This window comes from Mustela erminea, chromosome 1, assembly GCF_009829155.1.
Source record: "Mustela erminea isolate mMusErm1 chromosome 1, mMusErm1.Pri, whole genome shotgun sequence".
Taxonomy (NCBI): Eukaryota; Metazoa; Chordata; class Mammalia; order Carnivora; family Mustelidae; genus Mustela; species Mustela erminea.
The window spans coordinates 173,618,405-173,638,852 of NC_045614.1; the positions used below are offsets into that span (position 1 = coordinate 173,618,405).

The 20,448-nt window shown below is 41.4% G+C and overlaps 1 protein-coding gene across 6 annotated transcripts in view; it reads right to left on the reverse strand.

The window, feature by feature from the left end:
- ST3GAL6 (ST3 beta-galactoside alpha-2,3-sialyltransferase 6) overlaps positions 1 to 11,047 on the reverse strand; it is a 40,048-nt gene extending 29,001 nt beyond the window's left edge. For 2 of the 6 annotated variants that reach the window (XM_032351280.1, XM_032351271.1), the window contains exon 1: positions 3,660 to 4,149. In XM_032351280.1, the coding sequence (XP_032207171.1) occupies positions 3,660 to 3,804 (145 nt within the window). In that variant the 5' untranslated portion in view covers positions 3,805 to 4,149. Of the gene's footprint in view, positions 1 to 3,659; positions 4,150 to 10,938 lie in introns of those variants that run through there. The other 4 variants (XM_032351290.1, XM_032351327.1, XM_032351331.1 and 1 more) reach the window with 4 other exon arrangements.
- Positions 11,048 to 20,448: the final 9,401 nt, after the last annotated feature.

Below are 20,448 nucleotides of genomic sequence, written 5' to 3' on the forward strand. Positions count from 1 at the left end.
ATCCTGTAACTCCCTTGAAAATACACTGTAATTAACCCCCTTTTGTTGTACAAGCTGATGGTGGCGGACATCTGGGGTGTTTGGCAACTCTGGGAGTTTTAGAATCCACCAGATACACTTGAATGGGAACAGTTTTAAATTACTCAAGACTGTCCTGGAAGGTATTTTACCACGGGGCAATACAGTCACAAAACAATCTGTCTAAATGCTCATATATTTAAGGCTCCACCAACAATAACATCATTTATGCAAACACCCAATGTGGATGCCACTTACCAGTATCAGCAAACTTCTAAAAACCTATTTACATGTAAGATAAAACCGCAGATGAAGACTGTGAGAAAGAACTCAGTATTTACAATTCGACTTGCTCATCTCTTCCCCAAAAATGCATTCTTCAGGAAATTCATATATTATTTTACAAAGCACAGAAGTATGAGAGCGAGATTTTCTTTTTCTTTCACTAATAACGTTCTTTTTTTTCATTCCTTTTTCCTTTTAAAGATTAAAATGAACCTACTCTTGAAGAGCCATTGTATACACCAGCTGAGAAAAATTTAGAAAGCTTAGCCTCTCTCTTGTATTCCAGGGGCAATTCAAAGCATATTCAAGTTGCAAAGCAGACTGGGCCAGCCCAGATAACCTTGTGATACACATGTATAGTTCCTCTGCCGGCTCGTAGGAAAAAAACCTTCAGTAACAAACAGATTCTCTAATTATAATTCTATAAATGGAATGACCATTTTGCTTTGAACTAATATTTCAAAAGAAAACCAGAATTTAACATAGAGTGCCTGCTTTAAGGGGAAGGGGGGGTGGGGGAAAGCCCGGTAGAGCTTCCATTACAGAAACAAACTAGTTTCAAGATCTTGACATAAAACATGACAGACCCAGCTTCTTGGCTGCAGCTGTTCCAAAAACCAGGGTGCCGATAACATTCTTTACAAAATTTAAGTTATAAAGCAATTATTTATCTCAGGTGTGGGTACAAGTCATCACGGGGAGAACAGGAATCATTGGCAGAGATCAACTATTTCTTCTCAAATTATAATATATCGATCTATGAATACTCTCCATATGTCAAAGTGAGCTCCATCTTGAGCAACGGTTTTCCCTTCTCTTTAATAATAAAAGTGTGTCTTATATGGAGCTTTAAAGTTCATAAAATGCTCTTATGTCCCTCACTTCACTTAAGGCTCAAGACAAGCTTGATAAATGGCACGGACATATGATCTTCCTGGTTGAATGAGGAAACTGGAAGTCTCTGAGACTGAGTTGCCCTAGGTCACACAGCTTGAAAGACAGAAATAGACTGAAGGTCTTACCATTTCTTCCTCGTAGTTCTATTCCCGGTGTCATCCTGTCTCTCAAGACAAAAGGCATGAGTGAGGGGAGCCCAAAAGATAGTTCTAATCTATAACTTCCTGACAATATTCGTTTGGCAGCTAGAGTTCCTAAAGAGTAAATTCAGATCTCTGTGAAAGGGAAAGGGCTCCAGGGCAGCGTGCCCCCAAGTGATGTGGCAGGTCCAAGGGTCAGCAACCGATGGGGGCTTGGTAACGTAAGGGCCTATTCAGCCAGAGCAGCCCCACCCCGGTTGAACTGCCATTTTGTTATAAAACTTAAATTTACTCTGCAACACCACCATCCCCCACCCCCGCCCAGGGGAATTTACTTAAAAACAAGTCTGGGGAAACCAGTCCCAGGTAACAAAGTCCAAATACAAGGGTGGGTCAGGCCAGGTGGAGGTATCCAATCAGTGGGGGCGCATACTGTCTCCTAGCTACCCAGGAGTATGGGCCCCGCCCTTTGGGCACCTTTTGGGCGCCAATTCTGAACTAGGTGATAGGCAGGTTCAAATCTCTACTAGGGTAAATTGTAACTCAGTTGGTCACCGAGCATGACTGCGCGGCTTTCTGTGTGTGTTACAATTTCATTGGCCACCTGTGTGTGGCCAGGCCCACACACAGTTAGCCATTTCAGTGATGCAGCTGACATGGCCTTTGCTCTATAGAAGTCAGTCTGGAAAGCAGGGAGGGGTGGCCTGGACCTGCCTGTTTGACGGTCGGTTTGATTCTTGATGCTTGGCACAAAATAAAGCTTTGCTTGACTTTAGCTTTGTATCAGTCTCGCTCCTTTAATCATGGACCCATTATTGGGGTACCCATTTTGGGGGGACCCAACAGGTAACAATCACATTCCTGAGTTCCTACAGGATTGGAATCTCTGGAGCTCAGACACGTGCACTGAAACAAGCACCCTCCAAAACCATTCTTACGCATACCAAAGTTTGAGAATCATTGCCACTGTAAATGCAAGAGAACAACAGAGGGAAAAAAATATGAGTTTACTGAAATCCAGAGACCATGACAGATTTTATGGTAGTCATCCGCATGAGACTCTGAGCTCCCTAAGGGCAAGACAGTACATCTATCATTGCATTTTCAGCATTTCTAATACCTGTCACACAGACGATAAGTGGATAGCTGTTGAATGTAGTTACACATTCCGTAATTAGATGCTTTGCATTTTTTCTTTTTACCAGAAATACCTAGCATGTGGCAAAAGCGCCATGGATAATGACTGATCAGAATCATTAAGACAGGAGCGTTCAGCATCACGCGCCAAGGGAAGTGACAAGTGCTTTTGGTGATTTATCTCCTGTAATCTCACAGCCACCCCATGAAGGGAATAGTAAACTTACAGCTCCCATTTTATGGATAAGGAAACTGAAGTCCTGACAGGAACAGTAACTTCCCTGAGCTGACAATAATAGACCCAGAACTCCAACCCTTTTCTATCTGACGGGAGCCCATGCATTGTACGCCGCTCTCCTGATGTGAGCTTTCATAAATGCGTGCATCTTTCTGTCACCAGACGAAGCACTACAAAACACTTGTCTCATTTGTCTATCCTACCAGCTCCTTATGCAGTATAAATTCCAGGGATTGAGGAAATCAAGAGGAAGGTTACAATCACAAAGTGGGCAGAAGCAAAACCCTATGACTCCCACCCTTGCCCTTCCCAACTCATTCTGCTGGATTTCAGGAAACCCATTATTCTTTGTCTTCCATGGTTCTGTTGAGTGCCCTATGGCAGTGATTCCAACTCGACTACCGAGAGAAGCAAATAGGGAGAAGCAAGCGGGAGAGCCTTTGGTTCGATGCACATTCCTGAGCCTCCGGGCAAGCTTGATGGCATTACTTAAAAGGGCAAACAAACCAACGGATCCTATGGAATGACACTTGAAAGTGGTCAGATTTTTATTCCTGGACTCTCCTCATGCCTTCTCAAATCAAAAGGAGTTTGTTTTACCGACATCCAGCGAGAACAAAACATGTTCAACAACAGCTCTGGAATAACTGTTCTATTCACCAAGCACAAAAGCCCTGTGGGTATCTCAGCATCCTACAACATGAAGGAAGAAACACTCTTCGTGTTCGCTCTTCCAGACACTGAGCACACAGACCCAGCCTGCCTGGCCTCTCTGGGACACTTCCACCACACCGGGGGGAGATGCTTCCTAACGCCCCTCCTGTCCGTGGGCTCAAGTCCACCCAGGCTCTGAGACTGATCCCAGCCCCAAGGAAAGGGAGCCTGAGGAGCCGTGGAGCGGCACCTCCACAGTTTGGTCAGGTTCTAGCAGATTCCCCACGGACCTTCGCCGTCTCCTTCACCAGGCCTGAAATGCCGGCAGCTCGCTGGAGGACATCCGTGTTTGGCGAAGTCTGCAGACCTTCTCTTCTCGCCCCGGCGGCTCTGCGGCGAAACTTCCAAGTTTTTAGTCACTTGTATCTGAACCATGTCCCCATCCACTCCGTTCCCCAGGGCCCCTGCCGCCTCCGTGAGGACAGTGACCGCTCTTCCACTCCTCGGTCTGGCCTTGCACACCACGCACTGCTGCTCAACGGTCTTAGCAAACAACCTGCACCTTTGTGCGTATTGGACAAGAACGGCCCTCCTGCCAAGAAGGGCCCTTCACCCCTGCCATGTGGGCACAATACCTTGGCATGGGCAGGATTTCAGCCACAACTCTCCCCTCAGGCAGGGGCCCCTGTTCCTGGCTCACCTCCACAGCCTCCCCAGGTGGCCCGGCTGGCAGCCAGCGCCCATTCCGCCCTCCGGGAGTTCCTTCTCCACACAGCTCTCCACCAGCCCTCAGCTCACACTGACACACGTGAGACTGTGTGAACTTGGCCAGCAGATCATACACGCTGCCCGGCTTCCTCTCTGTATTGATTGCTCGGTTCTGACTATGCTGTCATCACATGTCCCTGTGAGGAGTAGCTCCAGCTCTAGCCACGTAGTAAAGTCTCGATTTTTTGGTTCAGCCCCAAAGGTCCCCTAAGCCTCCTAGACCTGGCCATCTCCATATAGCCCGAGCCTCAACACAGACACACAGGACCCCACAGCGACCCACAGAAAGGGCTCAGTCCTCTTTAACTCATTTGCCACCTCTTTTTTAAAGGATGGTCCTTATTACTAACTGGAAGACCCAAATGTACCTGGTAGCCTCTTATCATACAAAGGACCGTTACCCTTTGGTGCTGGTGATCATGTGTAAATAACAGCACAGTTGATTAAGTTACTCACCAAATGCCCAACAGTACACTAAGCCCTTTTCACACATGATGATGAAAGCAAGTATATTATCATCTCCATGCTAGAGATGCTTAATTACCACAACAGTGGCTAGAATTCAAACTCGGATCTGTCTGAGTTTAACTGTAAATTATGGAAAACTTTTAAATTGTAGATATGGGAAACTATAATCACCGTTTTTTTTTAACTATTACATCATCAACTTTATATTCACATAACACCCTTTTTAAAGTAAAAAAGGGAATGATACACATTAAATATAGGCATTTATTAAAATACACCTAGAAACATAGTATGAAAAATGTTTACTTTATAATTAAAAAATAAATCTTAAAGACTCAGTACTCTGATTGATGAGATTTCTGCTGGAAGGACCTGATAATTCTCAATAGGCCATAATTAAAGAATAAAGAGTAGCACATACAAAATTACTATGCCCTCTTATACCTGAAAAAGTAAAGTTTAAAACTGAAATGTTGAGTTATTACTGTCTGATACAAATTAAGGGGGAAAAAATCTGACATTACTGAGTAAATAGAAAGTTTGATATATGCACCACTACCCCCAAAATAACTGTCTAGTTTCAGCAAATTGGACCAACTGTATACATTCTGGCTGATTTCTAAATACATAGTTTTTTCTTTCTGCATGGCAAAGGGAAAACATGTACAATTAACCTTCTCTCCCCCTCCCCCAATTCTTCGGCTAATACAGATAGGCAGCTAGTTCTCCACACATATACACACTTTTCTTTCAGTCTGTCCAGAAACCCAGTGCTTTTGCCAGATTTCATCCTTAGCAGATGTAAACAGATCTTTTTACCTAATTAAAGCTAAGCTTTCCCTGCCAAAGCAGATGACCAAATCCTCTCCTGAAAATTGGTTGTGCTTACTGCATAGAATATAAAAAGGACAGAAATGACTTTTCAGCAGAATTTTGTTTTTTAATAGCACAGTGGGACACACTAAAATCATTCAGCTAATAGCATACTATACTGGATGCTAAAAATAAATGAACTGAAGTTCCTGTTTTCCAAGATCTCTCTCTTCAGACTCAGCTACATTGAAAATACACAAAGAAGCTTTTAAAGGAACTTCTTACATTCCTACTGTTTATTCATATTTTCTCCCAGAGACCCATTTCTTCTCCCAGAATGGAAATTTTCTCTATTTCCTTATATTAAGACCCAACTCATAAGATAACCTACAAGGAATATTATATGTTAACAGGTTAATAACTGTGGTTAAATTTTTTTAATTCACTTTATTGAGATAAAATTTTTATATAATAAAATTCACTTTCAGGTATAGAATTTGATGAGTTTTCACAAATGTATATAGTCATGTAACAACTACTAAAATCATACTAAATATTTCCATCAACCTCCGCCCCCACGTTCCTATCTTCCTCTTTAAGGCCAATTCCCTGGGCCTTGATCTGTTTACTTAAATACTTTTGCTTTTTGTAGAAGTTCATTTAAATGGAAGCATATGATAAGTACCTTATATCTGGCTTATTTTAATTAGTATAAATGCTTTTGAAAAAATTGTCCATGTTGCTTATATCAGGAATCCACTCCTTTTTTACAGTCATATAGTATTCCATTTTATGACTCTACCACAACTATTTATCAAGTCACCACCTAATAGACATTTAGTTCTTTTCACATTTTTTGTTGTTGTTACTTTTAGCAACAACATTTAACATTCAAGTACAAGTCTTTGAATAAGCATATGTTCTCATGGGTCATACAGTAAATATATGTTTAATTTTATGTAAAAACTTTATGTTGTAGTCTCGTGCCTATTCCTGAACAGATTTGCTTGAATTCCTCAGTTAAAAGAGGGGGGGGAAAAACACAAAAAACTGCTCCTATAACAATTCAAGTTATTGATGCCACTAAATAATACAAATCGTTGGCAGAAGTAAGAACTGATACATCTGTTAGGATCAAGAGCTCATCATGGGTGTGTACTCCCCGAGATGAGTCTGAGAAGGGAACCATTACACTGTTTCTAAATATGACTATCTGTTGAGAGACCTAGAGTAAAATATTTTGAATTTTTTTTTAAAGATTTTTTTATTTGACAGAGAGAGATCACAGTAGACAGGCAGGCAGAGAGAGAGAGAGGGAAGCAGGCTCCCTGCTCAGCAGGGAGCCTGATGTGGGACTTGATCCCAGGACCCTGAGATCATGACCCGAGCCGAAGGCAGCGGCTTAACCCACTAAGCCACCCAGGTGCCCCTACAGTAAAATATGTTAGACTCCTGCTGTTCAAAGTGAGGTCCATGGACCAGCAGTATTGCCAACACCTGTGAACCTGGTAGAAATGCAGAACTGCAGCTCCACACTCTTGACCCACTGCATCAAACTGGTGCTTTAACAAGACCCCCAGGTGATCTGTGTGTTTGAGAAGTACTGATGGAGACAGTCTGGTAAAGAGAACCTCCAAGGAATATTATATGTTAACAGGTTAATAACTGTGGCTAAATTTTTTAAATTCACTTTAGTGAATTTAGTGAACCACCCCCAGAGGGTCAGGGCTCTGGGAGATATCCCAAAGGGTTTTTTAGAGGAACCAGAAGCTCACTCTACATTACCTGCTATCTTTGCTAAGTCTTTTGGACTTGGCCTTTTCAATTTTCCAGAAGAAACCAGTCAGATTCTGTCTGAAATAAGTGGCCTGAGAAGAATTTCCCTCACATTCTAGGGAATATTTGTGGTTGCCTTGTAAATTCCCTCAACATTTTCATTCCTATATCGTTTTCGGTCTTCTCCGTCCGCTTGCTACCACCATCACCACAATACTCCTGGTATTTTGAGAGGAAATACTCCTCTCATATCTACAGGGCACATATTTCATTCTGCATTGCCTAAAATGGTCAACTGCATCACCACCAGCCAAACCTTTACAACCTCAGGCCCCATTACTGTTGTTCACAGCTTGAACCCCGGATTTACAGACCTCAGAGCTAGAAAGAGTTCACGGGCATGTTGACAGAGAAAGGTCTTAGGTCACCATATTCTAGAAGAGACAGTCAGGATTTAGAAAAATTTAAAAACTTGCCAAAGGGGATCTCACTCACAAGTAGTAGAGTCCGTGGCACAACAAGACATTTTTATGTGGACTTTCCTCTAGCTCGATTCCAGTCTCATGGTAGGGACACGGTAATAACCCACTAGTCTTGGTTTTGTTCAGTCCTCTCCAACCTTCACGGTTTTCAATTCCCAAGCCACCTCCTTCGGGGGGCACTTCACCGCCCTGGGTCTCTCTCCTCTAACTGCTCTGCCTACAATTTCCAGGTCTCCTCCTCCCGGGCACACATAAATGTGGGCGTTCTCAAGGTCTTGTCTTAATTAATGCTGGTCCCTAAAGCCACGTGAACCTTTCTTCTCAGCTCCTAGCAATGATCTCTAATCTATCTTGAAACCAGCCCACGTGCTGCACCTGGCACCAAATCCTCAAAGCCCAGCTCTCGTTCTGTCACCCACTCCGCAGGGAAACCATCAGTGGCTTTCCACAATCTGCCAAATAAATGTAAAATCGCTTAGCCTGGCATGTCGGGCTCCATCTTCTCTTCACTCCATACAATTAATTCTTTGCAGGTAGCAGCATAATTAGGTGTTAAGGCAGCCTGCACAGTGATCAGACCCTGGGGGTTTGAGTCTCAGCTCTACATATCTGACCAGTTACAGGACCCTGGGAGGTTGCTTAATCTCTTTATAACTTAGTGTCCTCGGATATAAGATGGCAATAATACCACCCAACAGAGCATGGTACGTCGTAAATCTAAAGCCCTCAGGTAAAAGTCTGGCATGCAGTAAGGACTCTCCTAAACTTGTTCTTATTCTTCTTTTAAAACTCATGAAATATTAACTGCCCACAGACCAAGGTCTTACTAAAAAATGAACTTTGTAACATCTTGGCAAAGACCCCGAAGAACTAATGCCACTGCACTAATAATAGCTTCAGAAAATTAAGCTTCCACTACTAAGCTAGCTATTTCTGCACATTCATTTCAACATTTCAAAGCATCCCTGATAGGAAGACTTATTCATCTGCTTCTGAATAAAAAATGAAAGGGGTTCAAGGTAGAAGTAATCCATCAGCAAAACTCATGTCAGAATTAGACCCAATTTCTGGCTATAGAAGCAACATCTTTTTATTCTTTTCATAATACAACTGCTCTGGAGTTTTAGTAAAAAAAACAAACAACCCAGACTTGGAATCAGCGTATCAAATTCATGTCTTGAAACAAGAAATAAAATCAAGAACTCTGGAAATAATTTGAGTGGACAAACAGTTTCATCTTACGCTGTTATGCCATTGAGAAGTATTCAAATATTGCATTCTAGATTCGGAAAGAAAGAGACAATCAGCAATGTCTAACAAGATAGGGGTGAGGAGCTGAGTGTCTCAGCCCTAGAGAATGGGAACAGAAAATGGAACTGCAACAGATGGCAATAAAAATAGTTTCAGCATTCTGAACACTTACATAATAGACCTGTTCTAAATATTCTACATGTTTAATTCCTTTACTTCTCAAAACCACCCTTGAAGAAAGGTACTACTGTCATCCCTACCACACGGGTGATGACACTAAAGCACAGAGAAATTTTAACGTCCTCAAGAATCCCTTCCCCAAGGTAGTAAGTGGCAGGACTGGAATTAGAGCACAGGCACACACCAAAATCCGCACTTCCATCTGATGCCAGGAGATGTGTAGACTGGAAGGAAAGACAGTTCCATAAATCACCAAGATGACGATGGCTCAGATTCCAATATATGAAGGTATGTCTGGCAATAAGAAACCTGCAGATCCATGTCCAGCCTGAGTCCTGCGGTGGTCAAGAGTTCTGCCAGCCCAGGGGCTCAGGACCCTGAAACCACTCATGAGTAATCTCGGTGTGACAGTGAAGAGCTCGAAAGATTCCCAAGGACCAAAGCCCAAAGCCATTGTACATGTCCGAATCTGCCAGTACCACTAAAGAAAGCACTATGTTGGGGCACCTGGGTGGCTCAGTGGGTTAAAGCCTCTGCCTTCGGCTCACGTCATGATCTCGGGATCCTGGGATCGAGCCCCAAATGGGGGGGGGGGGGTGGTCTCTGCTCAGCAGGGAGCCTGCTACTTCCTCTCCCTCTGCCTCCCTCTCTGCCTACTTGTGATCTCTGTCAAATAAATAAATAAAATCTTTGAAAAAAAAAAAAAGAAAGCATTATGTTCTCAGTCAATGGGTGTCCTTCACAAAAACAATTTTCAAACAAAAGAGTAATGTAACAAATTTGCTAGAAGAGTAACTTTCTTCTAGCAAAGAAGCCTTCAGAAAGAAGGCTTTCTGATAAGCCTTCACCAACCAGGAAGATGGTTTAGACGAATGGGTAAAACGTGGAGCTAATTCCTGATGGACATTTGAGCTCCAGAGCTTTCTCAGAATAAATATATGAAGTGGGATTTTAAATTGGTACATGGGTTCCAGGAATAGTAAAGAGAATATGCCTATAAATCATATTAAGGTACTTTAATAAAATTATTATTACTGGGCGCCTGGGTGGCTCAGTGGGTTAAGCCGCTGCCTTCCGCTCAGGTCATGATCTCAGGGTCCTGGGATTGAGGCCCGCATCGGGCTCTCTGCTCAGCAGGGAGCCTGCTTCCTTCTCTCTCTCTGCCTGCCTCTCTGCCTGCTTGTGATCTCTCTCTGTCAAATAAATAAAATCTTTAAAAAAAAAAAATTTTTTTTAATTATTATTACTTGTAGTATTTAAGGATGGAAAGGAAACTAGAGTTCATTCTATTGAGAAAACAAGGCCCAGAGAGGGCAAGCATCTTGTCCAAGGTTACACAGTTTATTAACAGCAGTTTCTACAATAGCCATGATGCACATAACGGTCTGTTTTTAACTTCAGTATTTCAGTGTCTGACTCTTTCCCTTCCATATTGGCTAAGAATAGTCCCAAAGATGATCTATCCACATTAAGAAAATAAATAAATAAATAAATAAATTTAAGGGGCAGCTGGCTTAACCAGAAGAGCATGCAACTCCTGACCTTGAGGTCATGAGTTCTAGCCACACAGTGAGTATAGCTATTATTTAAATAAATAAATTTTAAAATAATAATCAAAGTATTTACAACTTCTATAGCTCAACTTGGGATATGCTGATCAGTCACTGGTGATATTCAAAGTCTCATGGCCCCTCTGGTCATATGTTGAACTAGTAAGAGATATATTAATAGGCATCTAAAAGTCATCTGCTAGAGGTGGCAACATTGTATAAGAAACTTCCAAGTGTTCAAATTCCAAACTAAGAAGTCTGAGACAGTGGTAGTGTCTTACCTGCACTTTTAGGAATCTGTTTCCCAAAGGCGCTCTGTTCCTGAAGGTCACTCTTACTCCTGAAGGTCACTCTGCTCCTGAAGGCAAAGGATGTGGTAAGGGTCCCAGAGGCCCAGGAGCCCACCTGCTAAATTGTCAGAGCTTCTCCACTAGCAATCATCCAAGATAAAGAGTTGGGCTGCTTCTCCACTTGCAAGTGCTGAAAGAAAACACAAAAATAGCATTGCTTAGTACGAATGGGCTTCACTGCTCAAGAAAAACTTTAAGCCATTAAAAAATGTTCAATGAATACATCATCTTAGTAAACTCACTTCTGACCCCTCCCAAAATGCTTGACAGGGTGACAAAATTACCAAAAACAAACAAACAAACAAAAAAATCCAAGAACAAAATGGGCAGCATATATTACATTACTATAGCTCGTGACTGGCTATCCACCGGACCCAGCTCAGGCTTCTTGAAAAAAAAAAAAAAAAATCCAGTTCAATTAATCCAAAACAACCTGGTAATGAAAGAACCATCTGTCTTACTTTTCAGCTTCTCTCCACACATACACACAGCTTTATTGTTAAATGCAGAGGTGAGGGGGACACGGTTGCTCTGAAAACCCTCCAAGGAGGAAGGGAAGGGAGACAGACAGGAGAACGAGGAGGAGGTCAAGAAGAATGAAAATATCTAGAAGAAAATGAGGGGAAAGGAAGCATGGAGAAATTACAAGAACAACTTGTTTAAAAATGTGCTGTGGGCTATTTCCTCAAAAAAAAAAATTTTTTTGAAAAAAATATCCCAAACTGCTCTTGCTACAGCTTTTCTTACACAAGACTAATCCTGATACAAAAACAAACAAAACAAAAATTGCACGCTCTGTATATGTGGTAGTAGAAAATGTTATTTTTAAAAAAATCCTTAGGAAACAAATATCAAAGAACCAAACCAATAAAAATATGACAAATACTTTACTTAAGCAGTCATTATGAATTCTGATGTCCTACAATAAGGAAATAATTGTGCTTAACTATTATGAAAATCATTAAATACCATGAAAAAATATTCAGAATCCACCAAGTAAAGAAGGGAACATTTTAAAAACTGAGAACACGAAAATTATTTTTATGTATAAGATGGATGTGTATGTGACACATTACTGAAAGACACTAGAGGAAAACGAAATCTGCTAATGTGTTAAGTCATGGATTACAGGCAATTTTTTTCTTTGAAATTGAAAATTCACAGAGACACAAAAAAATGCTTATTTCCACTTTTGAAATGCAGAAGTTGATGCATTTAGATATTACAAGAAAGGCAAAGTGGTGCTCTCTAGTAGCTATTATTATAATGGAAGTCTCCACTGTGAAGCACAATTTTGAGCCTAAGGAAATTATGGATAATTATACATTTGTGCCTCAGAATCATTCTCCTTAAATGCAAAGAAAGTACAGCTCCTGGGTTTCTGTCATCTTCTGCCCACTAGTACTGAAAGTAAAGGAAAAATCACAATTTTGAAGTTGAAAGGGTCCTTTAAAGTTATCTAGTCTGAACACTGGGTAAAGAAACCCCAAAAAGTATCATATCAGGAAGAGCTTCGGGGAGAGGGACTGACTTACACCGGAAGAAACTTAAATCAAGGCAAGAAACAGGATCGCCCAGTTCCTGTTTGAATGACCATCATGAAGAAGAGGCATTAGCCTGGTTCTGAAGGCTGAGTGGGGTGGGGGGGCTATTAAGCCAAACCCAGTAAACGCAATATTCAAGGAGTTAGGTTTCAGCTCAGAAAGAGAGAACTTGCTAAAATTCGGGTTGCCTAAAGATAATACAGGAAAGATAACAGGTTACATTATTAGATAATGAGTCACTTGTTACTAAAAATACTCTGTTCTAAAAATCACTTGGGGGCATTTGGACAGCAGAGCTTAACAAACTTAAATGTCCATTGGCATCACCTGAGCATCTTGATAAACTGTAGATTCTGATTAGGTAGGTCTGGGGTGCGGCCTAAGAATCTGCATTTCTAGCAAGCTGCCCAGTAATGCCAAGGCTGTGAGTCAAGAGTGTCAAGGATATAACTCGACTACCAGCCTTAAAATGTGATTTAAATTAGTGTTCCCCAAAGTGCACAGAATCCTCTAATCGTATGACTTCAAAAGGACTCTCCCACCTTGATCTGGGGGCAGATGACTAATAAATAGGGTAAGTGGTAATTAGCAGGATTTTGTGAGTCCACACATTCAAAATTCAAAGAAAGTCTGTATCCTCGTATCTTGCAGTACCTGCCCCCATCATGCTTTTGAACAATAATTTTGCACAATTCTAAAGAGGAAATGTTTTACTTCCATTAAAAAAAAATGGTAATCACACTCCAAGCTTGGCAAATATTTAAAACCAAGCAACTATATTGTAAATATGCATTCAGCATTCAAAAATGCAGTTACTTATGATTTCCCTATACAACAGTTAACAGAGAAGTAGAGTGAAAGAAAATATGGCTATAAATTTTTCCCAGTGATCTGTGGTATAAAATCATGTGTCTGCAAAGGTGGGGAAGGGGTAATTCTCCCAAGGCTACAATTTGTGGTCTCCTTTTTCAATGGAGGGCTTTGCATTATTTACCTAGTCCTGAAATTTCACCTCCCTACCATCCATCAGAGTCATAAAAAATGCCTTCAGTGTTTTGAAAGTCCCTGTTTCTGGCTCTGCTCCCCTATCTAATAAATCTGGACTTTAATCACTTCAAAATCGTATGCGGTATCTTTCCTGGAGAAATGCACTAATATCTGAACACAGACCTTCCTTAAATTTGGAAGTGTTCTTATGTTTCTCTCCCAGAGTAAATAAACCAACAACTAAGAGGGAATCTGTTTCCTGCCCTTCTTCTGACTCTGAAAGTCAGAGTTGGCTGTTTCAGTTTGCTTAAAGGTTACAAGTAGCATTCCATCCAATTGACAAAAGCCATTTTTTTCAAACTGCTTATTTACTTGTCAGTTAATTCTGAATGAACCTGACTTATTTTGCTCCTTGGGAAGTATGACCTGTTAATGCCTCTTTTGCTATTTTTAAAAGAAAAAAGGTGAATTAACATGAGGGCAAACAATCAGATGAACCTACATAAAATCTTAAGATTAAAGTATTGAAAATTTTCCTACTTTCCTCAGTACATGAAAATATGTGATGATTCTTATATTACTATCCATCAGATGATTATCTAAAGCCGAATTACACATATGATGCAAATCTTAATTTGGGGTACTTTATAATATTTTTATAAGTAAACCAATACATGTAATACGTATTTTTTTATGAAATCACGTAATCCTAGATTCACTTACTAATACTAGTAGGTTAATCCTTTTGGCAAAGTGAGCCAAATTTATTTGCTCAAAAAATTACCTCCGAGGGCGCCTGGGTGGCTCAGTGGGTTAAGCCACTGCCTTCGGCTCAGGTCATGCATGATCTCAGGGTCCTGGGATCGAGTCCCGCATCGGGCTCTCTGCTCAGCAGGGAGCCTGCTTTCTCCTCTCTCTCTCTGCCTACTTGTAATCTCTCTCTGTCAAATAAATAAATAAAATCTTTAAAAAAAAAAAATTACCTCCGAAAGTTTCCACCATCTACAATAACTGTTGATTTAATCAATAAATAGTTTCTCAATGCCTATTCTTTATCAGACATTGTTCTAGGCACTAAAAATAAAGTAGAAAAGGAAAAAAAAAAGATTACCAACCAGGAGTGAGGCAGATATTAATAAGCGGTTCACAAGTAATTATTTAAATTACAGCTGCGGTATGTCCTCGACTAACCCAAGTCGAGGACAGGGAAGCTTCTCTGAAGAATTGGGGAAATTCTCAGAGAACTCCACTGAAGAGTTAACGAGAGAGAGAGATGAAAATGAAAAACATTCTGGGCAGAGGAAAGAGCATTTGCAAAGATTCTGAGGTGAGAATGAAAACTACACACAGAAAACTGAGGCTGTTGATAGAACAATGCTGGAAACAGTTAACAGCTGATATCGGGGAGTGTGTACCCCTCGCATGAGCTCACAGCCCTCCTCAGCCCTGGCCTGGGCAATGTTACTCAAATTCTACAGCTAGGGACACAGAAGGGCTTAGAAAGGTCTACCAGTCCAAGGTCTCAAACCCGGAAGGTGGCAAGCCACGGTTTGGTCTACGCGGTCTGCTGCCTGAGTCCTTATTCTGGACCCGTAAGCCGCAAGAACTTCCCAGGAGCAGGTGAATCTGGAGCTTTCCTCCCATTCAAGATTTATTCTGTCAACTTTTCGTTTTTGACAGAATGGCATCATGAATGAGATGTATTAGAATAGCTTTAGTCTCATTCCAAGAGTCTTGATAAATACATGGTTCCTGGTAGGAACCTATTCCGTTAGGAAATGTTACACAGAATTTTTTATTACAAAAATGTTAATAGAAGTCCATATGTCAATATAACAAATGTCCCTGAGCCCATTAACTGAGATAACCATATCTTCTCAGAGACTTTTTATTTATTTTTTTTAAGACTTTATTCATTTATTTGACAGAGAGACAGAGACCACAAGCAGGCAGAGAAGCAGGCAGAGAGATGGGGGGAAGCAGGCTCCCTGCCGAGCAGAGAGCCCGATGTGGGGCTCGAAATCAGGACCCTGAGGTCATGACCTGAGCTGAAGGCAGAGGCTTAACCCACTGAGCCACCCAGGCGCCCCCAACTCAGGGACTTTTTAAAAAATGCACATTTATGTGCCCCTCCCTATCCCTGCTCCTCTTCTCCCAGGGACAACCTATCATGAATTTGATAGAGAGCCAGTCCACTTTTTATTCATAAGCATACGTAAGCATGCACTGTACACACACACATTCATAAACATTATCTGGCATATGATATTGTTCTAAGTAATGTTTAACATTTACATAACAAATATATAACATTCTGAAATCTGTGTTTTTCACTCTACATTTTAGGTTTTGAGTTTCATCCATACCAATGTGCAGAAAGGTCTGGCTCATTCTTTTCAAGTTCTGTAGAATATTCTATCCACCAAATATATCATAAAGTTATCCATTCCTTACTAACAGACATTCAGGTTGCTTTCAGAGGACAGCTTATCTAAATGCCATTTTGGAGCCAAAAAAAATTTTTTTTCCAATCTAGATAAAATACTTTACTGAGACAGTGAATCTTACAAATTGCTGGAAATACTTTAAAATTGAAATTTCCGGGGTGGCTCAGTCAGTTAAGCATTTGCCTTTAGTTCAGGTCATGATCTCTGGGTCCTGGAATCGCTTCCTGCTCTGCAGGGGCCTGCTTCTCTCTCTCTTTCTCTCTCTTTTTCTCTCTCTCTCTCTCTGTTTCTCTCTCCCTCCCTCTGCCCTTCCCCACCGTTCATTCTCTTTCTCTCAAGTAAATAAATAAAATCTTTTAAAAAGATAAAATTGGGGGCACCTGGGTGGTTCAGTGGGTTAAAGCCTCTGCCTTCGGCTCAGGTCATGATCTTAGGGTCCTGAGATCGAGCCCCGCATCGGGCTCTCTGCTCAGAAGGGAGTCTGCTTCCTCCCTCTCTCTGCCTGTCTCTCTGCCTACTTGTGATCTCTGTCAAATAAATAAATAAAATCTTTAAAAAAAAAAAAAAAGATAAAATTGAAATTTCCCTTTTAAATAGGGTTTTTCTCTAAAGAAAGAAATCTTTGATAATTCAAGTCATATAGAAATACCTAGATAATTAAAATACTATCACTCTCTGAAAAGGGGAAGTTAAGTATATTTTAAATGGGAAAGTAAATTTCCAGCTAAATTGAATCTATACTAACCCTGTTCAAGACAAAACATAGTGAAGAGAAAGTAGGTGGAGAAAATAGTCTGTATCCTACAACCACTTTCTCTTCTTGGGCACACCACACTGGGCAGAAAAATCAGAGCATTTGAGCAAGCAGATAAACAAAACAAACATTTCTCTGGAATGCTTTCTTCTGTGCTTTGGCCAGAAAATAATCCGAGGTACAACCACACAGAAAGATAACCAAATTTTTCTTTAGAATCAAGGGATTGGCAAGTGCCTACTATGTGCCAGGGTTAATGTTTGATAAAGCAGACAATTAGACAAAGCCATAAAATACAGTTATTAGACCTATAAACAGTGTGACTAAAAACAATCATTGATTTACATTAATGAAACTTTTTAGCTCAAGGACACTGTAGCAAGTTTTATTATAAAGTGTAAACTGAAATTAACTCTACAAATCTGTGAAGAACCATCTCCGGGACTGCTATGCCTTTAACATTCTTTTCTATAAAAAAAGATTTCTGGGAAAGCCTCAAAAGGCAGGTTTTTTAATATGGATAACTGTTCACTAATGGCTGCATTCTTCATACTATAAGATAACTTAGTCCGGAAATGCAAAAGGGAATTTGAAGAAGGACATTTGTCTTCAGAAGGAAAGGGAACTCAAGTCTCCTAGCAGATTTCCAAAGAAGTATACAGCATCCCCACGTAGGTAAATAGAAAAAGAAATCTGGGTTTCAAATGAAAGAAGTAGCTCCATCACATTGAGGGTCCCAATGTGTGGCCCCATTTTCGCACAACCAGCCAAATGTTTTAGCACATTCCATAGGCAAGCCAAGGAGATAACACTTCTAGATCCCTGGACTCTAGCCCAAGAAATCCTCCTGAGCTTAGGAAAATACTTCCAGGCTTCTAGAGGTGGCCCTGAACCCAAGTTAAATTTATCCTACCAGCAGTTCAATATAATAACTGGCCAAGAGGGAGCAGCTTCATCATCCACTCATCCATCTGTCCATCCACCACAGGTATTTATTACCCAGATATCCCACAGCACAAGATCTCAGAGTGTAAGGGGTATTTGAGTCAAGAGAGCAAGTCCATACAGTCACACATTTAAACCAAGACAAACATACCAAACATAACCTTTGGCCTCATTCTAACCTCTTACCAAGAGATTCAAAGTGCACATCTTATTAGTTTTCATTGCATAATATGTGTATTGTACAGAATACACGATTAGCCCAAAAGCTACGATTTTTTTTTCATTCCCCCTCAAAGGGTAAAATAGAAATAGGAATAGTATATACAGTAGGAACTAGAAGCTGAAAGAGACTCAGCATGAGAATAAGGCACCACAAATAGAACAGAAGCCAAAAGTAGGATCACTTAAACCTTTGAAACTTCCCATGTCCAGTCATTTTTTAAAAATGTCCTGAAGACTGCCCCATAGTTAGTAGCAGTATGTAATGACCTCTGAACCGAAAGGAAGGGGTATATGCTATGACATACAAAGCTAAGGGAAAGAGAGTTTATGCTAAGAGCATTTAAGTCAAAAGCCACCAGTGAGTCCCTAGGTCCCAAAGCAAGGGTAAAAAAGAAGACCAGAGGAAGTTGCCTGAGTCCATGGAGTCACCCTGGGGACCTTAGAACAGTACGGTCCTTGTGGTTCTCTAACACCAGAAACTCAACTCAAAAAAAAAAAAAAAAATAGTTAAGTTGGAAGGCAGACTAAAACTAATTCTTCCCTAAATAAAGTACTCTGTTATCCAATATGCTCTTCACAGTTCCTTATTACTTACTAAAGCCTAACTGTTAGACAGCTTTTTGATCTGACTGCTTTTTTAATTTTTTTCAGATGAGAACTGGTCTTTGATATACCTAATGTCGGCAAAATGAAACCTTTACTTACAGCATGCCATACTATTTGAAAATAAAGATTTCACATAAAGAATAAAGTTGTTTTCCCCCCAACCCCCACCAAAAAGGATTTGGACCAGAGGAACTGGAGAAAACAGGACGGAGGATGTGGCCCCACTCTGGGTGTGGTACGATGGCTAAGGACACCTCGGCAAAGACCCACTAGGCAATGAGAGAAAGGCACAGAGGGCTGATGTGCAGGGCTTTGGCCTCGGGTATGTCAGGAAACCAACCTGGCTCAGTATGAAAGCACTAGTGAAGAAATAAAGAAAAAGCCATATAATGGTAATGAACTCTCCCTACGGGGCACAGCGCGGACGCCGGGCAACCAGGAGTAAGACAGAGTGCTCTGTGAGCCAGTCTAGACAGAAGCAGCTTGGACGGAGTGTAGCCAGGGCAATTCGGCCCCGAGGCCAAGGTGCCCTCAGGGGCCACAGAGAGAGGAATCAAGCCACCATGCCCACTGCAGACCCTCTACATTTGTTTCCCAGGGCTGCAAGCACAAAGTACCACTATAGGGTGGCTTCTGACAACACAAGTTTATTGTCTCATAGTTCTGGAGGCTAGAAGCCCAAAATCAAGGTGTCAGCAGAGCCAGGCTCCCACTGAAACCTTAGAGGAGAATCCTTCCTTGCTTCTTTCTAGCTTCTGGGGTTGCTAGCACTCCTGGGCATTTCTCAGGTGCATCATTCGATCCCACGGACCTCACATGGTGTTACTCTGCGTCTCTGTCTTTGCACACAAGCTGCATCTTACAAGGACACCAGTCACACTGCTCTAGTATCCCATCCTACTCCAGCATGACTTCATCTTAACCAACTGCTGCTGAAATGATCCTATTTCCAAATGAGGTCACAACCTGAGGTACTCGGATTTAGGACTTCAACATGACCTTTTTGAGGGCCACAACTCAACCCAGAACACTCTTCCTGAAATGCCCAGTCCTCACCCTCAGCCAGGAGGACTCTGACGCTCTAGAGCTATTTAGAATACCTGGATGTTAATTCAAATTAAAGAGAAACAGAAGAAGAAAAAATTACCATACGGCCGAGAAAAGTCAGAACAGTGGTTAGGTTGGGGGTGTGGGGAGCGGCAACAGGGTGGGAGCCCACACACACTGCACTCCTGGAGGGCGGCAACGCACTAGCTCTTCATCTAGAGGTATATACATGGGTGGGCTCACTGGGAAGAAATGTAGCAAACTACACTTACGTGGTTTTGTACTCCTCCGTAACACTTAAAAAAAAAAAAAAAAAACGAGGAATTGGAGCCGTCCAAGAAACAGAGGTCTTAGCAACCCTAGCAGAGGCTCAAGAGAGGGGCACTGTCTGGGAGAAGCCACCGCCCAAGCGTCAGCCACTTGAGCAGCCAGTTTACCTGAAATGGTCAATTCCTAGGAACAGGTGTGTTACCACAAATGCTCAAGTGATTTACTTCAGATGAGAAAAATGTGAAGGCCGAGGAATACATATATTTGAATTGGCAGATTGGCAACTTCTATAAATGGGTGATAATTAAAAATTCTGTCTGATAAGCAGAGACCCATTATAAGTCCTAAGGATACATTCTCCCCTCAACAGTGCTGGAAACATGTTAGGGCACTTTTTGCTTTGCCTTCTGTTTTCCTACCCTCCTTGCAGACCTCTCCCACACATTCCATTTTCAGGCTAATTACAGTTCAAGTAAGTTCCAGTGTTTTTTCTTTCACATCTCATTCTTCTCTGGGAATTCTAAACTCTTGTGGTTAGGGTGCTCTGGGTCTGATTGCTTAATCTCCAGGCAAGAGAAATCAACACCAAAGGACAGAGTTAAAATGCTGGACACCACTC